The sequence below is a fragment of the Sparus aurata genome, chromosome 13 (genome assembly GCF_900880675.1).
Source record: "Sparus aurata chromosome 13, fSpaAur1.1, whole genome shotgun sequence".
NCBI lineage: Eukaryota > Metazoa > Chordata > Actinopteri > Spariformes > Sparidae > Sparus > Sparus aurata.
Genome location: NC_044199.1, coordinates 1185833 through 1206099, shown reverse-complemented (window position 1 = coordinate 1206099; position 20267 = coordinate 1185833). Strand labels below are relative to the sequence as shown.

The following is a 20267-nucleotide window of genomic DNA, read 5'->3' as shown; positions in this document are numbered from 1 at the left end:
GTGTTAACCCTAACCCTAAACCCTAACCCTTATAAGGACTTCTAATTTATTTTGTTACTTAGAAATATAATTTATAAATAATATAATATAATTTATTTAAGACAAGAAGGGAGGGGTATAAATAGCAGGAGAGGGTGGAGCCTGCTCACTTTTCGTTTGGAGCTCAAAGGACAAGCACAGAGAGTGGTCCTCTTTGAGAAATTTGTGCTAACGTGCCCAGCCTGAAGAAGGCCCAAGCCGGGGCCGAAACGTCGACGGGCACGCTTTTCTTTTGTTTTTCAATCGCAACCCTTATTTTTTAGGGCGTTTTTGAGTTGTTTATTTCATTACTTCAATTTATTTTTACAAAAACAATTTTATTTACATAACTATTTCATTTACAACATTTACATTATTTAAACTAAAAATTTAAAAACTACGCTACACCATCATCCTACGATGGCTTTTGCCGGAGGAGATGGTGGTTGGCAAATAGTTCGCCGGGGGAGACGGGGTCGCTCCCGCGAGCGAACATATGATAATCGACCCCAACGAGATCAAGGCCAGGCTTGGCCATCATGGGACCGGGGAGGGAGGGGAACCGGAGGGGGGGCCCGAGTTTTTCCCGGCCCTCAACAGGGGGGACGGGCTAACACACGTCCTAACCCTAACCCTGCCACATGGTGGTGCCCAGCTCTTTCTCCTCATCTACCCCTAATCCCAAATCTAAGCCTAATTTAGTTCCCCAACCAAACCCTGACTCCAAACCCTGATCGTAGCCCGTAAATTGACTCAAGAGGTCGTAATTTAGATACCGTGTATAGCCAACAAACAAAACAAATAAAGGCAAAGTAAGATACACGTGGTACGAACGTTTAGGGACCGGTTACGGATAAAGGATGGAAGACAGGTAATGGGAAGGGAAATGAAAAGGGTAAAGGAAAAAGGATAATAGGGTAAATAAATTCATTATAATAAATACAATTGATAGACAAATTCATAGGGTAAATAAATTCATTATAATAAATACAATAGACAAATTCATAGGGGAATATAATTTATTCAATTAAAAACAAGTTAAAAACAAATACGTTACAGAATAAATACGATACAGACACAATAAATTCATACAAAAACAAATTGGTTTAAAAGCAAATAGGCTACAGTATAAATACATTAAAAACAAACTAGTTAAAATACAAATAAGTTATATAAATAAGCTAAACACTAATAAGTTTAAACACAAATACAAGTAAATTCATGGGATATGTAACAACATTTAATTGGAGAGCCTAAACTAAGAGATCATGGTAGAGTATAAAAGGGAGACAGAGAGCAAGAGGAATTCAGTTTGGCAGAAAGCTTTGGAGGAGCAGCATCTCCCCAGCATTGATGGGATTCACCTGTAGGATGGCCAAAGCCTGAAGAAGTCCTAGTTGGACGAAACGTCGCGCGCGCCACCTGCAGGACACATAGAAAAACAAAAGGTTAACCAAAAAACAAATATGGGAGGGAATTATGAAAACTACGTAACGCCAAACTATATATAATAAAAAAGACCAAAAAAATGGAAAAATAAAAACACAAAAACAGAATAAGCGGTAAAAATAATACTTGATATAAACTTTACTTTAAGATACATATAAACCCAACTAGAAATTATAAATTATTATCTAAATACACCGCGAACAAACAAAAACACAAATGGATGATGATGGGGATTGGGGCTGGTCAGCCATGTGAAGGACCGTGCATTCTGGGCGACCACATGGTGGTGCCCAGCTCTTTCTCCTCACCTAACCCTGACCCCTAACCTTAACCCTAACCCCCAACCCAACACGTGTCATGAGTGATGACTGGCCATGCCATGTTCTCTTACCCCAACCAGTCGGGGGATGTGACCAACCCTAGGTATCTCACTTTGGCAGATTTCTGTAAAAAGTTGGTACTTTTCAGTCTTTTTATAGGTCTCTATAGGCTCCAAATGGCCTGAAACGTGGTCCTAGACAGTTTCTGGAAGAATGTCTTGGAGTCTGACACTTAGTGCAATTTCTGAAAAAGATCGAAATTTTTAGTTGTCCAAATTTGACAAGTGAGTAGTCTATCTGCTATCACCAACCCTAGGTATCTCACTTTGGCAGATTTCTGTAAAAAGTTGGTACTTTTCAGTCTTTTTATAGGTCTCTATAGGCTCCAAATGGCCTGAAACGTGGTCCTAGACAGTTTCTGGAAGAATGTCTTGGAGTCTGACACTTAGTGAAATTTCTGAAAAAGATCAAAATTTTTAGTTGTCCAAATTTGACAAGTGAGTAGTCTATCTGCAAGAGAATTCAACGCTGAATCCAACGCAACAAGTCCCCTGTCTCTACGAGGTTCCTATCAAAAGTTATCGGAAGACATAAGTCGGACAAAATCAGTACCTTCTTAAGTTCATATCTCCGGGACCGCTGGTCCAACTGGGGCGGTCCTGGTGTCTATGGAAAGGTCTCGACGAGACGAACAAAAGCCGACAGGTCTCAGCTCTGTCAGACGTTCCTGGACCGAGATACGGCCGTTTGAAGGAGCCGGCGCATGCCTCAAACACTTGGGCATATTTCAAGCTACTTTCACTTCTCTTCAAACGGTTATAACTCCGGATAAGAAGGGGCTAGGAGGGAACCAAGGACATGTACGGCTTCAGCACGGGCCAGACTATACAGTCAGACACATTGCACAGCGTTTCCAAACACTTTGGCCCAAAGTTGCTCCCATCAAGACGGGACTGACATAGGCTGACTCTACGCGGCCCAAAACGCGCTCCTACCAAGTTTCAGAAATTTTCATTTTGGCTGTGACACTTAGTGAAATTTGGCAATTTTCCCAAATTTCAAAACGGCCATATCTCCGGACAGGAAGGAGATAGAGACTCCATTCCAAGTGCGTTGGAAAGCCCGTGGCAACATTTGGGGGGGTAGCCAAAGTCTCGTTCACTGGACCGGCCGGGAACATTAATGACCGGGCAGCCAAAGTCGGCCGGCCGCCGACCTTTAAAATCGCGATATCTCCGGAACGGAAGGAGATAGAGACTCCATTCCAAGTGCGTTGGAAAGCCCCTGGCCACATTTGGGGGGGTAGGCAAAGTCTCGTTCACTGGACCGGCCGGGAACATTAATGACCGGGCACCAAAAGTCGGCCGGCCGAAGACCTTTGAAATCGCCTTTTCTCCGCACGGGAACGTCCGAAAGACCGCCTGTGGCCGGATTTTAAAATCGCAATATCTCCGGAACGGAATGAGATAGAGACTTAATTCCAACTGTTTCGGACAGCCAGGGGCCACATTTGGGGGGGTAGGCAAAGTCTCGTTCACTGGACCGGCCGGGAACATTAATGACCGGCAGGCCATTGTTTTTTCGCCAACTTCCCGAACTCCGATTCCAAATCCGAAGCCACCAGCGGCCTCGGGGGGGCCTGCGGTTTCCGAATATATGACTCTTTTCACTCTAGGACCCCGGGAACCTTAATGACCGGGCACCTCCAGGGTGGCACTCATCCCTATTTCCCCTAACCCTAACCCTCATAATTTCATAATGTTAATTGATACTTGGTTTAAAAACCCTCTAAAACAATATCCCCAATCCTAAAACCCTAATTAAACAAAACCCTAATGATTGGCATTTATAAATTAACATATATAACATATAATTAAGTTCATTTACCTTAACAATAGTCATTTAAAAAGAATTTCATACTCACCTGCAGATACACTGTAGCCACGTAAGCTAAAATAAGCACAAATAACGGATTCCATCTACGCTTTAAAGTTTAAAAACACCAATAAACAACAATCCATACTCACCCTTTAAAATTTAAAAACCAAATTATACTCACCTGTTTAGCTGAAGTCCAATCCATAGGTACCGTAGTCACTTAAAAACAATCACAAACAATTCATATTGCCCCTTTAAACTTTAAAAAGACAACTATATACAAAAATTCATACTTACCCTTTACAATTATACCAATTCATACGTATTGTTGCTACTTACCTGGAAAAACAATCAATAACAACAATTCCTATTACCCCTTTAAACTTTAAAATACACCAATAAAAAACAATTCATACTCATCCTTTTAAATCTCAAAATCTATTCATACTCACCTGCATGGTTGACAAATTCATACGGACAGTAGACTACATACCTCAAAAACAAGTCAAAACAATAAATAATACACCTTAAAAGCACAAGATATAAATAAATAATTCCATTTCCTTAAAAACAGTTACAAAAAACATTTCATATTGGCCCTTTAAACTTTAAAAACCACAATACATTCCTACCGTAGATCATTAGTACCACTTACCTTTAAAAACCATTTAAAGCAACAATTAATAAATACCCCCTTTAAAATTTAAAAACCAAAATAAATACTTACCTTTTAAACATATTGATTATTTACAATTTACCTTAAAAAACAAGTCATACGTACCTGCAGAGTGGAGCCATCCGTACCGGGGAGAGGGGGAGGAGCCAGGAGTATAAAAGGAGTCACTGAAGAGCAGGAGCTCATTCAGAATCTGACCTGCAAAAGAGAAGAAGCTCTGTGAGAAGTCAAACTATCAGTCATTTTTTTGTGTGCTTGGCCTGAAGAAGACCCATTTACGGGTTGAAACGTTGCCCAAAAGCACACATTATTTTCTTCCTTAAAAAACAATTCATTATACTTCATATAAACTTTAATTTCATAATAAATAAATACAAACCTAGATAAAAAATACATTATTAAATAAATACACCGTGAAAAAAAGAAAACAACACTTACCCACAAGGGATGGGAAGTCAGCAGGGAGGGTGGACGGTGGTCCGCCATGGCAGGAAAGGCCGGCGGCCTCTCCAGCCCTACCCAACCATCAGCAGGTGGGACCGGGGTGATGAGTGCATCCGAGGGAAGGACCGTGCACCTCCTGTTCCCTTTTGGGAGCAGGCTCAGTCCCGCTCTACTTACCCACAAGGGATGGGAAGTCAGCAGGGAGGGTGGACGGTGGTCCGCCATGGCAGGAAAGGCCGGCGGCCTCTCCAGCCCTACCCAAACATCAGCAGGTGGGACCGGGGTGATGAGTGCATCCGAGGGAAGGACCGTGCACCTCCTGTTCCCTTTTGGGAGCAGGCTCAGTCCCGCTCTACTTACCCACAAGGGATGGGAAGTCAGCAGGGAGGGTGGACGGTGGTCCGCCATGGCAGGAAAGGCCGGCGGCCTCTCCAGCCCTACCCAAACATCAGCAGGTGGGACCGGGGTGATGAGTGCATCCGAGGGAAGGACCGTGCACCTCCTGTTCCCTTTTGGGAGCAGGCTCAGTCCCGCTCTACTTACCCACAAGGGATGGGAAGTCAGCAGGGAGGGTGGACGGTGGTCCGCCATGGCAGGAAAGGCCGGCGGCCTCTCCAGCCCTACCCAAACATCAGCAGGTGGGACCGGGGTGATGAGTGCATCCGAGGGAAGGACCGTGCACCTCCTGTTCCCTTTTGGGAGCAGGCTCAGTCCCGCTCTCCTAACCCTAACCCTAACCCGACACATGTCATGAGTGATGACTGGCCATGCCATGTTCTCTTACCCCAACCAGTCGGGGGATGTGACCAACCCTTGGTATCTCACTTTGGCAGATTTGTGTAAAAAGTTGGTACTTTTCAGTCTTTTTATAGGTCTCTATAGGCTCCAAATGGCCTGAAACGTGGTCGTAGACAGTTTCTGGAAGAATGTCTTGGAGTCTGACACTTAGTGAAATTTCTGAAAAAGATCGAAATTTTTAGTTGTCCAAATTTGACAAGTGAGTAGTCTATCTGCTATCCCCAACCCTAGGTATCTCACTTTGGCAAATTTGTATAAAAGGTTGGTACTTTTCAGTCTTTTTATAGGTCTCTATAGGCTCCAAATGGCCTGAAACATGGTCCTAGACAGTTTCTGGAAGAATGTCTTGGAGTCTGACACTTAGTGAAATTTCTGAAAAAGATCAAAATTTTTAGTTGTCCAAATTTGACAAGTGAGTAGTCTATCTGCAAGAGAATTCAACGCTGAATCCAACGCAACAAGTCCCCTGTCTCTACGAGGTTCCTATCAAAAGTTATCGGAAGACATAAGTCGGACAAAATCAGTACCTTCTTAAGTTCATATCTCCGGAACCGCTGGTCCAACTGGGGCGGTCCTGGTGTCTATGGAAAGGTCTCGACGAGACGAACAAAAGCCGACAGGTCTCAGCTCTGTCAGACGTTCCTGGACAGAGATACGGCCGTTTGAAGGAGCCGGCGCATGCCTCAAACACTTGGGCATATTTCAAGCTACACTGTAAGAAAAATCTGTGTATTAACAGTTGAATGATTGTACATTTTAACAGATATTGTCCATTAATGGGATTCACAGGTTTATTTCTGTAAATTTACATCCCGAATTGCATTATGGGATTTTGATCTCCCAACCAACCTCTCTTGGCGGTCATTGTTTGCAAGGGTCTGCATTTCGTTCGTGGTAAGGAAAAAAATAATTAATTAACAATACAGTAGAAATCAATCAATAATAAAGCAACTGTTTTATTAACAGTAGGTCTAAAGGAGTTGGAAAAGTTATATTCTGGTCAAAATACGGCTCAGATATCACGTTAACGTATATGTTTGCTAGCACCAACGGTAGCTCGCAACGTTAGTCTAACGTTAGTTATACTCTATTGTAAATTAAAACACTTGGTTTAATTATTTTAAATTTAGAAAAAGATAAATGAATTAATTGTTTGCAAGATTAGAAACAGCCGCTTTGTAACGTTATATGAGCCTGTCTGTCGTGATAGAGATCGCTCGTCAGTTGGTCATCATCTGAGTTTACAGTATAATTTACAGTATTTTCTGTCAACCGCACGTGACGTCATAACTCAACCGCCTCCTCACTCACTGTGCGTCTGTCAACGCAGGTCCGTCAAGGTCTCACTCGGCCCTCTTCACTTCACCTCAAGGTAAGCCAATAGATTGAACTTTCAAAGTAATATTAAATACATAGGCTGTTATATTATATAAAGGTTCATGTTAGTAGATCAGAGTAAACGTTCGCTAAAGTATTTTACTATGGTCTCGCGACTAGCTAGCTACGTTAGCTTTAGCTAGGTTGGTCTGTTAGCTGCCTGTTGTCCCGTTGTTGACACATTACATTTTCATTTTGACCTATTGACCGCGGAAATATGGCTTTATTTCACCGGAGCAGACGGGTAAAGATTGTGCAGCCTCAGCTGACGTTAAGTTAAATAACATAGCAGCCTTAAACAAGAAAATAAAAATACGTCAGTAGTGTAAAGGAACACTAACGTTGCCATATTTTCCGGACTATAAGTCGCGCTTTTTTTAGTATAGTTTTACTGGCCTAGCGACCTATATTTAGAAGCGACTTGTATATCAAAAATATACGCTATGTCATCTATGACCACAAGAAGACGGCAGGGAGACTTTTATTTCTAAATCCTTCCTCATTCAGTAGCTCATCTTCATCCTCGTCACATGCAGTTCTCTTGCTGCGCTGTCAGACCTGGGTCTCTGTCTCCATTGCGCCGTAGCGCTTCACTGCCATTCGAGTCAGTTCAGAGTATTTTCACAACGTGCGCTGGTCTGTCTCTGTCTCTGGCTCCGGACATGGAGCAGAGACCCAGGTCCGACAGTGCAAGGCTGTCCCTCTCTGAAGCAGAGGATGAGGTCAGCTTCACACCTGTAAGTCTTAACAGACAGTCCACACAAGTTGAAGGAGTTTCGGATCAAATCCCCATCAGTTTGTTCCAGGACTGAGTTGTTTTTCTTTATCCTTTTTTCTTTTTTTAACCCAGTTTGTAGTGGGTTGCTTAGTTCCAGCCTTTATTTGTTTGTGCACACAAAGCCCTGGCCATTATATGAGACCTGGCTATTAATTGAATGTCTCAAAAATAAATGCGACTTATAGACCAACGTAGGGCTGGGCGATAAATCGGCAAAATCGATTAATTCGAGTTTTTGGTTTAGGACGATTTAAAAAAAATGAAAATCGTGTTTTTACTTAACTTGCTCCGCCGCCACTCCTCATGGGTTCCCGTAGTTCATAGTCTGCTCCGCCCCCAGCATTGACTTTCCACTGATACACAAAATCAACAACGTGCAGCGAGCTCGTTCCTAACACGACACCGTCTCGTTAGTAGTTTGGTTTTGTAGCGTCGTAGCCCAAACAAACCACGGTCAGCTGCAAAGTTTGTTCAAAGGCTGTTGTGACTAAAGACAGCAGACCGACATTTATTTCAGCCTCTCAAACAGACGCATGTATCACAGTGGGACACTTGTTCACTACGAGAAGACCGCAGCAGCCCACAAATACCTGCTATACAGCAGCTAACATTAGAGGAATCATTTAATCATTGTGTCCAGTATGAGAAGAAAGGGTCCCGGTGGACAGTTGTTACAGATGCAGTCACGTTGCATATCGCTAAAGATATGGTGGAGGTTCATCCACACGCTAAAAATGTTCGACCCCAGGTTTGTGCTACAAAGCCACAACGGGTCATTATGTCTCAAGCCAGAGGAAGCAGACAGGCTCATCCTCCTGGCCAAAAATGTGTTAAAAACAAAGCAAGCACACATCTCATGTCCTGTACATCTACCAGCATGCAGTGTTTACTATGGAATGCATGCAGATGTTTAATTAAGTTTACATATCTTCAGGGATATAATATACTATTTGGAAACAAAAGGCACCTTTTGTAAAATAAAGTATTTAATAAAACTTATGTTAACACTTTATCAATACCAATATGGAAACTGATCTGTTTTTATAATAGCAAGCAATCTGACATGTTAAATATGTTTACAAAAGCATTTTATCAATAAGGGACACATTCCTTTTAAAAGGATGCACTTTTATTTATTTTTTCAAATGAGTTTCAAGCTGCACTCTTACAACAGCATGGCAAATTTGTTTAGAATCATAGCATTGAAATAAAATGCAATGCTTTTAATAATTTCTTTGTAATTTGAAATTTGTTCTTGAGAAGGATAAAAAAAATCGCTTAAAATCTTAAATCGAGTTTGGTGTGAAAAAATCAGAGATTCAATTTTTAGGCCATATTGCCCAGCCCTAGACCTGCGCGACCTGTATGTTTTTTTCCTCATCATGGCGTATTTATTGACAGATGTGACTAATACTCCAGTGCCAAATATAGTCCGGACAGAATACGGCACTCATTTTTACTACTGAATATCCGACTGGCATCAGAGCAGAGCATAATGTTATATTGTGCAAATTTTTATAAAAATGTATTTATTTTCTAATTTATTTATTTAAAATATTTTTCTTTGCAGCCAGTGCAGTATTTTCTTGTTTTTTTCTTTTCAGATAATTGTTCATTACTCATAATTTACGTAAAAAAGTTCAATTAATCTTGAATTTTGCCATAATCTGATGCAGTTTCGGGGCGGAAAATAAGGGAGAAGGTGAAAGAAACAACATTGGTGAAACCCTAATATGCTGCAATTCATTTCAAGTAACCTGGAACACTTTTTTTTGCAATTAAAAAAACCTGGTGCAGTTTTGGGAAAAAAATGTAATAGTCTGTGTTCAATAAAGCCAATATCAGTGTTTTCAATTCAAATATGAAAATATTTGTTGGCTAAAATTACTGTACTTGTTTTCAGGTGAACATCTACCCAACACAAACCTGCCACCTGTCAGTGTGCAAAAGTTCTTTGGACGGCTAAACCACGTGGCACCCCAGAAGCCAATCCATTGTGCCTCAGTGCAGGTACCATATGGAATACGAGGATCTTTCCACATTATTATTACTTTTTTCTTTTTGAATAATGGAGTGAACAGGTTTTGGACTCTACCATTGACACTACCTTGGATATCATTCTTTTTTTTTTTTTTTTTTTTTTTACACTTGCTATGACACTTCATTGTGGTATCTGTGAGTTCACATGTGCCTCAGTGTCTGCCTATTTAAAACATTGCAGGACCCATAGAAACATTAGCCGGGCAGTTTTTCCTTGTGGTTTTCCAGATTGTGGAAGAAGCTTTACCTCTTACAATTCCTTTAATGTGCACTTGACCAGAAATCACCATGAGGGGAGGAAACAGTCTTTTAATCGTAACATATCTGTACAGTTGAAGTGTTCTTGGGAATTTTGTGGCAAAGAGTGTGGAAGCATAAAATGTCTTGTAGCTCATCTTAAGTTTCATATGAAAGAGGGTCTTGAAGTGACATGTCCTTATAGTGGATGTGGAAAGACCTTTAAAATCATATCTACTTTTACATCTCATTTGTCAAGATGTCATAAGCAGTGTGATGTTACACATATTTGTCAAGGTCATATCAGTGAGACAGAGTATGTACATACTGATTCTGATAATGGGCCAGGGTCATATATTGATGATGAAATTCACCATGATGATGGAGAGAGTGCAGCAGGGCAGCAAGATAGAGATACTAGCCCAGGGTCAGCCGAGGATAGATACACCGAAAACATGGCTCTTTTTTTTCTTGGCTTACAAGCCAAGTATCTTGTCCCGGCATCTACAATCTCAAAGATTGCAAGTGAAATGAGAGTGCTTCAGGACATCCAGCATGAGTTTACTATGGATTTGTTTTCAAGAGGTCTCCAAAAATATGGCGTACCTGATGAGGCTTTACAAAATCTAGGGCAACATGTATATGAGCAAAGCCCAATGCAGAACACACTACATACAAATAATGGCAGCTTAACCACACACCACAGAAGACTTCAGTATTACAGGAAAGAGTTCAACTTAGTTGAACCTGTACAGATACATTTAGGCCGTGATGACACTGGCAAACAACGACATTTTCATTATGTTCCCATCTTACAAAGCTTAAAAGCTCTCTTGGCAAATGAAGGTGTGCGGCATCAAGTGCTACATCCCATACCTGCCAATGAAAACGTGCTACATGATATTGGAGATGGGCATGTCATCAAATCAAATGTTTTGTTTTCATCTGATCCGCACACTCTTCAGGTCATGCTGTTTCAAGATGCTTTTGAAGTTGCTAACCCCTTGGGGTCTGCCAGGCAAAAGCATAAAGTTCTTGCGGTGTACTACAGTCTAGCTAATGTCTATGCCCATAACAGATCCACTGTTGATTCTATCCAGCTGGTATTACTTTGTTTGGAGAGGGACTGTAAATGGTTTGGACCTGACACAGTTTTTGACACTTTGATGTCAGACTTGGGTGACTTGGAGACAACAGGCATTTGTGTTGAAGGGAAAACCTTCAGAGGCAGTATCGCCTGTGTTATAGGAGACAATCTTGGGTCCCACTATCTTGGAGGATTTACCGAAAACTTTAGCAGATCAGAATATTTTTGTAGGAATTGTCATGTCAGAAAAGCGGACTTTCAAAGAAATCCTCTTTCTACAGCCACTGAGAGAACACCAGCTAGTTACAGTGAATCATTGCAAGAGTTGCAAAATAACCCCGATCTGAAAATGCATCAAGGCATCAAGTCAAACAGTGTTCTCAACAAGCTCACACATTTCCATGTTTGTGCACCAGGACTCCCACCTTGCCTTGCCCATGATTTATTTGAGGGCATAGTTGACTATGATTTGGCGATGTACTTGCAGTTCCTAGTAAAAACAAGGAAATGGTTCAGTTATGATGTACTTAACAGCAGGATTGTGACCTTCAAAGGAGAGAGTAAGAACAAGGCCAATGTTTTACCTACCAGTGGGACAAAACTTGGCGGGCATGCTGCCCAAAACTGGTGGCTGCTTAGACATTTACCAATACTGTTAGATGACAGAGTCAGAGACCGCAAGGATGAGGTCTGGCAACTCATACTGCTTCTGAGACAGGTGGTTGAGCTCGTGTGTGCTCCCACACTATCAGAGTCACAGGTTGCATACATGAAGGTGCTTATTGAGGAGTACCTGGAAACGAGATATATCCTCTTCCCTCTTACACAGCTAAGACCCAAACACCATTATCTCTTACATTACGCAGATCTCACACTACAGTTTGGACCTTTAATTCGCACATGGACAATGAGATTCGAGAGCAAGCACAGCTATTTTAAGAGGTGTATTCGAGCAAGTAAAAACTTCATGAACATCTCAAAATCCCTCTCAGAGAGGCATCAGCTACTGCAGGCCTACCAAAGCTGTGGCAATGTGTTCTGCCCTGAGTTGATCATGTCTGACTGTACAAGGTTTTACTCACACTTGTATGATAGTCAGGTTAAGGGTGCATTGACAGAGTTTAATGTCTCACATTCAAATGCAGTTGTGACAGACAGAATTACTGTACGAGGCACATGTTATGCAAATGATATGCTTGTCATTTTGAGCTGTGAACTTGGAAATGTAACTGTCGGGCTGATTGCATGCATTGTGGTGAAAGAAGAAAAGTCAGTGCTCCTTGTGCTTAGACAGAAAAGTGCAAGCCTTGATCCAGATCGTGGTGTTTTTGAAGTAGAGAGTGTGGGGGGTCCTTTTACTTGCAAAAGAATTGATGAGCTTCTTGATTACTTTCCAGTCAGGCATTACCATAGAGGTGGCAGGCAGCTGTTTGTACTTAAACACAGTCCACCATGGAGCATGTAAGGCACACGATCAGAAGAACACTGCTTTCACTGGAAGAAGAGCAAGTGGACATTGTTATCACAAAGTTGATGGACCTTGGAGTCACAAATCTTGACGACTGTACGTTTTTAAAAGCGGAAGACTTGGATGGGATTTTGCCACCAATACAGTCCAGGCGGCTGATCAATGCATTCTGCTCAGGTACTTTGTTTCTGTTGGTTTGTCTGTCTGTCTGTCTGTCTGTCTGTCTCCCCTCTCTTGTGTCTGGCTATCTCTGTCAGTCTGCCCCCCGCCCCTTGTCCGTGCATTTCCTCTCTCCCTCTCCCAAATTGAAACATGTATGTTAAACGAACACACACACTCCCTCACACACTCTCACTCCGTCACTCCCTCACTCACTCACTCACTCACACAAATTCTCACAATCTCTCTCACACACTCACACAAATTCTCACACTCTCTCTCACTCACTCACACAAATTCTCACACTCTCTCACTCACTCACACAAATTCTCACACTCTCTCTCACACACTCACACAAATTCTCACACTCTCTCTCACTCACTCACACAAATTCTCACACTCTCTCTCACACACTCACACAAATTCTCACACTCTCTCTCACACACTCACACAAATTCTCACACTCTCTCTCACACACTCACACACTCTCTCACAAAATGCCAAAACTGGGTTGAGTCTGCCTCACAAGTAGTAGGGCTGCTTGAATATAGTAAAAATAATGTTCTTCTCTTCTCCTCCAGTTGGTCCAGTTCCCAGTGGATCCAGTTCCACCGAGCATCCGATTGGGACACTAACAGCTACGACACACATGAATGGGACACCAGCTACAACACATATGAATGAGACACCAGCTACAACACACATGATGGGAACATCAACTATGACACATACAGAGAAGTTTCAAATCCCATGGCAGAAGTTCCCAGTTAAAATGATGACTGCACTGAAGGAGAGGAGGAGACCACAACCAAAAGATAGAAGACACATGATTAGGATCATCATGGAAGACATGATGGCTTCTGACATCAGGCCAGGCAGAAGCAAGTTGAAGCAGGTTGCACAACAGCTGGTTGAGAGATACCCGGATTCCTTCTTAGATAAGTGCGGGACAAATGTAGTGGGTCAAGGTTTTGCATCCCTCGTGGTACAAATGGAGAACCGAGTAGAGAATGTCAGACGGCAGTACGGTGTCAGCACTAGCTCTGAAGGAAGACCTAAGAAAAAACTCAAGTCATCAGACTATTATGGCTGCAGTAACTGGCAACCTGTGGCACCAAATGGCTCTGATGATGAAGAAAAAAAGAAAATGCTGCAAGATGCATATAAAGAAAATCTTCTATCTGAGATTGACATAAAGAGGGTAATGTCAGAAACATACAGCGCCCAACGCATCACTCTGAATAACCAAGACAACGTAATCAAAGTCATGGAAGAATGGCCGTACTTGTTTGAAGCCACCCATCTACTCGACCACACAGAGAAGTTGATCGGATTTCCTGTCCAGACGAAACTGCTGAACCAGATTGAGGAGAAGGGCAAGACCATCACTGAGTTCCTTGTTAGCAAGGGAATCACGGGAGTTACAGCAGACCCATTGAACCTCCTCTGGGGCCTGATCAAGTACCTTGGAGAGGATCCAAACGTGTTGCTACTAAACCAAGAAGTGAGTACAGCATACATAACCTAATTTATTTTAGATACAGAAGAAGGGGAAGCTAGATAACCATGTTACCACTCTTAAGCATTAAAGTTATAGTTGTTAATCCTGTTGAGAGATACATGATTTGTTATACTGGGAGAAATGGTCCTTCTATCCTGAGAGTTATCAATACCTTATGTATTCAGAAAAAGGAACAAAAATAATCAGATCTCTGTGGCAGCTGCAGGACTGACAAAACTCTGACCAATCCATGCTTTTTACTCTAAAAAGGAAAAACCAATCAGATGCCTTCATGTCTAGTTCTGTCTACGCCAAATCAAGCTGCCGTCTCTCTCCCTCCTCCCATGTGCATGACCAGAGTCTTCACCTTTGTCCGCAAACGGGAAAGTCATGGTTTCAGAGAGAAGTCTGAGGAAAGGGGCTGGGACTTTTGACTTGTATGTTTTCAAAATGTAGCTAGTACTGTTTTTCCAGGCTCGCCAACCCTACCTTTAAAAGAAGCTTGATGTGGTTTCGACAGTGTCTTCAAGAATCCAGTATGCACTGCACGGAGTACGCCCTATGAGAGTGTTTATTTACCATATGACCATTCTGTCTTCACTTACAACAGGATGCCTCAAGAGAACTGCCAAGCACGCCATGTATCATCATCGTAGGTAAGTATGTTTACAGTATAGGTGTTGTATAGGCTGTTTATTTCATTGCTCATCTTAAATACTTATATCAAAAAACTGAATGTGAATCACGTAATTTGAAATTTAAAGTGAAACTCTCGCCAAAGAGCAACCAAGGCTTGATTTGGGATTGAATATGAGTCGAACCTTCGTGTGAAAGCATAATTAGGACTAAAGAGACACTTTTAAGATTTACCGTAGTTTTGGTTTTGGGCTCGTTAATTTTGAACGGGAGTGCATGGGGCATGATATGCTAGCATCAAAATCTCTATTTTTAGAACACTAAGAAGGCTCGACACAACATGAAACTTTGCTCGTAGCATCACCAGGGTCTCTACTCATGAACAAGAGCATTGAGAACGTCGATCCCCGAGTGCGACCGGACAGGCATGCTTGAGGAGCGGTTCACCATTACTCTCCTGCCTGTCCGATCACACTCGGGGATCGACACTTTTTGCCTGCCTGACGGCAACGCGCAGGAGGTGCAGCAGCTAACGTGAGTAGTTCAAAAACCTTCTTTTTCATAAACTCTATGTACACAATGTTCTCAATGCTCTTGTTCATGAGTAGAGACCCTGGTGATGCTACGAGCAACGTTTCATGTTGTGTCGAGCCTTCTTAGTGTTAGTGCTTATAAGATTTTGATGCTAGCATGTCCTGCCCCATGTACTCCGTTTCAAAATTAACATGCCCAAAACCAAAACTACGGTAAATCTTAAAAGTGCCTCTTTCGTCCAAATTATGCTGTCACACGAAGGTTTGACTCATATTCAATCCCAAATAAGTCTTGGTTGCTTTTTGGCGAGAGTTTCACTTTAATCGGTGAACTGCAATAACTGCATTTGGAAAAATTTATCTGAATAGCATAATTTTTAAACAGAATTCATTTGCTCTGAAACCTTATTCAGTTATGGCAATTCAGATTTGCTTCATGTCATTCAAATTGAGCAATATAAGTTTTTCAAATTCAGTCTATAGTAACATGCATCTCTGCACATAAAATGTGTGTTGTCTTTTTGTATTGTATTTTGCAGATGAAGGACAGTACAAGCTGGCAGTGGATCAGGTTATTTTTAACAAGATCATTAGCTGTCCACTGGTGGCCTTCAGCTGTATGTTCAGCATCTTTTATGTGTTAAACATAAAATACCCAAAAGAAGCAGCCCTGACACTGGAGTTCATCCAGAGGTATGTTTTGGCAATGCCCATATATCGTGTACTGTACTGTACTTAATGTTGCAATACCAAGTGGCATGATACATTTTGTGTTTGCCACAGGAGCCTGCTGGGTATCAATCCAGAGAGAGGATCAAAGGCAGAAAAAAAAGGTGCCAAACAGTATAATGTCCCCCCTAAACTGCTGCGATTCCTGTCGGATCTGAACGACTTTACAAATCCTTGGAAGATATAAAGGTTATTACACACTCTTCTTTGTTACTAACACACTCTCTCTCTTGTCTGTCTCACTCAAATCTTTGGTCACGAGTCTAAATCAAGTTTCAAGTCCCTTAAAAATTAAAGCCTTGTTGTAATGAGCCTTACGGTGGCCGGGAGGTGCAAACCAAAATTACAAAATGTGAAACAAATCTACATTTCAGAAAACAAATTTACATTTCAGAAAACAAATTTACATGATACAAAACACTTTTACAAACGCCGAAACAAATTTACAAATAAACATCAACCGGAAAGGGAATGTACCAACTCCGGGGTTGAACCTGAAGTAGTTCCGACTAAGCGATCTGATTGTTTAACAAGACATTTTGACCGTGCTCAAATCAGCATGACAGCACGCCTGACTCATTACTCAAAATATTACTCCGCCAGTCTGTGGCAATAGTGTATCCATCTCCATGGCAACATAGTAACTGTCGGAGCTGGTACGGCTTGAAATCCAAACTTTCTGCCGTAAAATATGCAGAGGAAAAGTCGGGAGAAGCAGTCGCTAGACTTTTCTCTGTCGACCCCAAGAGAGTGAGAGATTGGCGATAAAAAAAAAAACGGAGCTGTCGGAGGAGGACAGCAGCAGGGCCAGGCTGCCTGCTGGAGGGAGGAAGAAGGAGCCTGAGATCAACATGCGGGAAAGAGTTATCAGCAAACGGCCACGCCACGAGAGAGTGTCCCACAAAATGATCAGGGCGATGGAGAAACAAATGTACGCCATCGTGAGTGACAGCAGAGATGAGGAATTTACCTGCGAGTGCTGGTCGGCTGAATCGTTTCCTCCACCGCAACAACTTCAGTTGCAGAAAACAACTATTACCCAGCAGGATGCCAGAGAATTCACAGAGAAGCTGTGAAGTTTGTGATATTATCATCCCAGATTTTTGAGAGGAAGGAATTAAACGCATGTCCCAAATTGCCCCCTGGTCCCAAATAAACGCCTTGTCTGTTCAGTGATTGAAACAAATAAATGCCCCGACTATTATTTATTTTCCCTTCAGTGTGAGAGACACTACTGTGGCCGCGGTGAAAACGTTCTATAAAGAATATAAAAGAAAAAAATAATCAACATCTTTGTTATATCTTGGGCGATAAAAATAAGCCTTTTCTGTTTATCTGTGCAGTATTGATTTAGTTCAGGACATTCCGAGATCGCGATAAAACATTAACGTCAGCTCAGACTTCACTCTTCTGGGATTAGAAAATCCTTTCAGTTGCTGGGTCGTTACTAAGGGTTGGATTATTTGCTGGAGTAGTAAACTACGTTCCATTACACATTTGAGTCAACTGACGTGACTGATTTTGTTTCAGTTATTAGTCAGACCCCATGTGTTTCCATGGAAACGCGACGCACACTCGCAAAAACCTTTACAATTTGAGAGCAAATTGTCCATCAACATGGATATATTTTGATTATACATTTTATTTGTGTTGGTATTAGTTGTATAATCGCAATATTACCCTCGAGGGTGTGCTTTAACTTCATTTGAGCACTTCAGTGCTGCTTGTGGGTTAGATCGATGGACCAGATTTGCTGCAGCAGTGCATAAAATATTTTAATGAGGGACACTCATACGCTGTAATCGTGGACATGATGTCATGTTTACACAGTGTTCACATCAGCTTGAGGTCTCTGAAAAGCAAACTGAATGGAGCCGGGTTATATCGCAGAAAGGATTACTCCTCTACTCCTGATGTGAACACCGTGTAACCATGACATCATGTCCACGATTACAACGTACGAGTGTCTTTCACACTGAAGGGAAAATAAATAATAGTCGGGGCATCTATTTGTTTCAATCACTGAACAGACAAGGCGTTTATTTGGGACCAGGGGGCAATTTGGGACATGCTTTTAATTCCTTCCTCTCAAAAATCTGGGATGATAATATCACAAACTTCACAGCTTCTCTGTGAATTCTCTGGCATCCTGCTGGGTAATAGTTGTTTTCTGCAACTGAAGTTGTTGCGGTGGAGGAAACAATTCAGCCGACCAGCACTCGCAGATAATTCCTCATCTCTGCTGTCACTCACGATGGCGTACATTTGTTTCTCCATCACCCTGATCATTTTGTGGGACACTCTCTCGTGGCGTGGCCGTTTGCTGATAACTCGTTCCCGCATGTTTATCTCAGGCTCCTTCTTCCTCCCTCCAGCAGGCAGCCTGGCCCTGCTGCTGTCCTCCTCCGACAGCTCCGTTTTTTTTTTATCGCCAATCTCTCACTCTCTTGAGGTCGACAGAGAAAAGTCTAGCGACTGCTTCTCCCGACTTTTCCTCTGCATATTTTACGGCAGAAAGTTTGGATTTCAAGCCGTACCAGCTCCGACAGTTACTATGTTGCCATGGAGATGGATACACTATTGCCACAGACTGGCGGAGTAATATTTTGATTAATGAGTCAGGCGTGTTGTTGGTACATTCCCTTTCCGGTTGATGTTTATTTGTAAATTTGTTTTGGGACTTGTAAAAGTGTTTCACCACTTGTAAATTTGTTTCGGCATTTGTAAAAGTATTTTGTATCTTGTTAATTTGTTTCCTGAAATGTAAATTTGTTTTCTGAAATGTAAATTTGTTTCGGTGTTTGTAAAAGTGTTTTGTATCATGTTGATTTGTTTCCTGAAATGTAAATTTGTTTTCTGAAATGTAAATTTGTTTCGGTGTTTGTAAAAGTGTTTTGTATCATGTTGATTTGTTTCCTGAAATGTAAATTTGTTTTCTGAAATGTAAATTTGTTTCGGTGTTTGTAAAAGTGTTTTGTATCATGTTGATTTGTTTCCTGAAATGTAAATTTGTTTTCTGAAATGTAATTTTGTTTTCTGAAATGTAAATTTGTTTCGGCGTTTGTAAAAGTGTTTTGTATCATGTAAATTTGTTTTCTGAAATGTATATTTGTTTTCTGAAATGTAAATTTGTTTCACATTTTGTAATTTTGGTTTGCACCTCCCGGCCACCGTAAGCCTTCCATCATCTGCTGCGATCCAGTTTGCTAAGAATACTGCACAGTAATATCAAAGGAATTCAAAGCATTTACTGTATACTGTTAATACTGTATGCTAAATAGATAAAGGAGTGATAATAGGCTAATACTATTATTATCACTCCTTTGTCTATAGCATACAGTATTGACTAGTTTTTTACCATATGCAGGCATGTGATTTTTCCGGAAATCCGGATTTTACGATATGAAAATGTGACCCTCGCGAATTATGCAAATCCGCTTTGACATGACCGTTTGCTGATAACTCATCCCCGCATGTTTATCTCAGGTTCCTCACCAGCCATCTTCCTCCCTCCAGCAGGCAGCCTGGCCCTGCTGCTGTCCTCCTTGGACAGACGCTCAAGCTCTGTTTTATTTTTTTGCCAGTCTCTCACTCTCTTGGGTTCGACAGAGAAACATGTAGTCTAGCTATTTTATGTGCACTGCTGATGTGATGATTTATCTAAAAAATAAACCATTAAATAACCAATGGCTGCCTGTTTTTGTTTTGTTTTTTATATAAAAAAAACCCCCAAAAAAACAGGACATTATCCAGTATAAAATGGTCTTAATAGACCAATTTAAACTGGATAATGTCCTGTTTTTTTACAGTAAATGTTCAGTAAATTACTGAAATTAGATTTACAGAAAAGGTTTTATTTCACTATAAATACACCATTTAATAACAGAAAATGACCTGTTTTTCCACTATAAAAACACCATTAAATGACCACAAATATCTTGCTATTTCACAAGAGATAAACCATTAAATAACTGAAAATGTCCTATTATTTTGCCTGTAGTTTATTGTTAATTGACAGTAAAATTCTGTTTTTTAAGGCCGGTTAATTAATGGCAAAATTCCGTTTTTTAATTAATGGTCAAAGTCCTGTGTAATGAGCTGCCAGTACTTTTACTGTTATTTTACGGAAACATTTCTGA

General features: G+C 41.3%; 1 protein-coding gene across 2 annotated transcripts; it reads left to right on the top strand.

The window, feature by feature from the left end:
• The first annotated feature begins 6409 nt into the window (after positions 1-6409).
• On the top strand, positions 6410-19815 carry LOC115593707 (uncharacterized). 2 transcript variants are annotated; one of them, XM_030437305.1, is made up of 9 exons: positions 6410-6477; positions 6914-6955; positions 9642-9748; positions 12500-12747; positions 13311-14233; positions 14841-14886; positions 15939-16092; positions 16183-16317; positions 19615-19815. In XM_030437305.1, the coding sequence occupies exons 4-8, from the start codon at positions 12555-12557 to the stop codon at positions 16313-16315; spliced, it is 1449 nt and encodes a 482-aa protein (XP_030293165.1). In that variant the 5' UTR covers positions 6410-6477; positions 6914-6955; positions 9642-9748; positions 12500-12554; the 3' UTR covers positions 16316-16317; positions 19615-19815. The 2 variants fall into 2 exon arrangements, with proteins under 2 accessions (XP_030293165.1, XP_030293166.1); XM_030437306.1 differs by lacking the exon at positions 6410-6477 and having other exon boundaries at positions 6739-6955.
• The last annotated feature ends 452 nt before the right edge of the window (positions 19816-20267 follow it).

Bases quoted from the DNA above. Each gene is read 5' to 3' on its own strand.
- LOC115593707 (XM_030437305.1), top strand. From the start codon at position 12,555: ATGGAGCATGTAAGGCACACGATCAGAAGAACACTGCTTTCACTGGAA. The intron at 14,887-15,938 runs GTAAGTATGTTT...TGTATTTTGCAG, and splicing joins GCCATGTATCATCATCGTAG to ATGAAGGACAGTACAAGCTG. The intron at 16,093-16,182 runs GTATGTTTTGGC...TGTTTGCCACAG, and splicing joins ACACTGGAGTTCATCCAGAG to GAGCCTGCTGGGTATCAATC.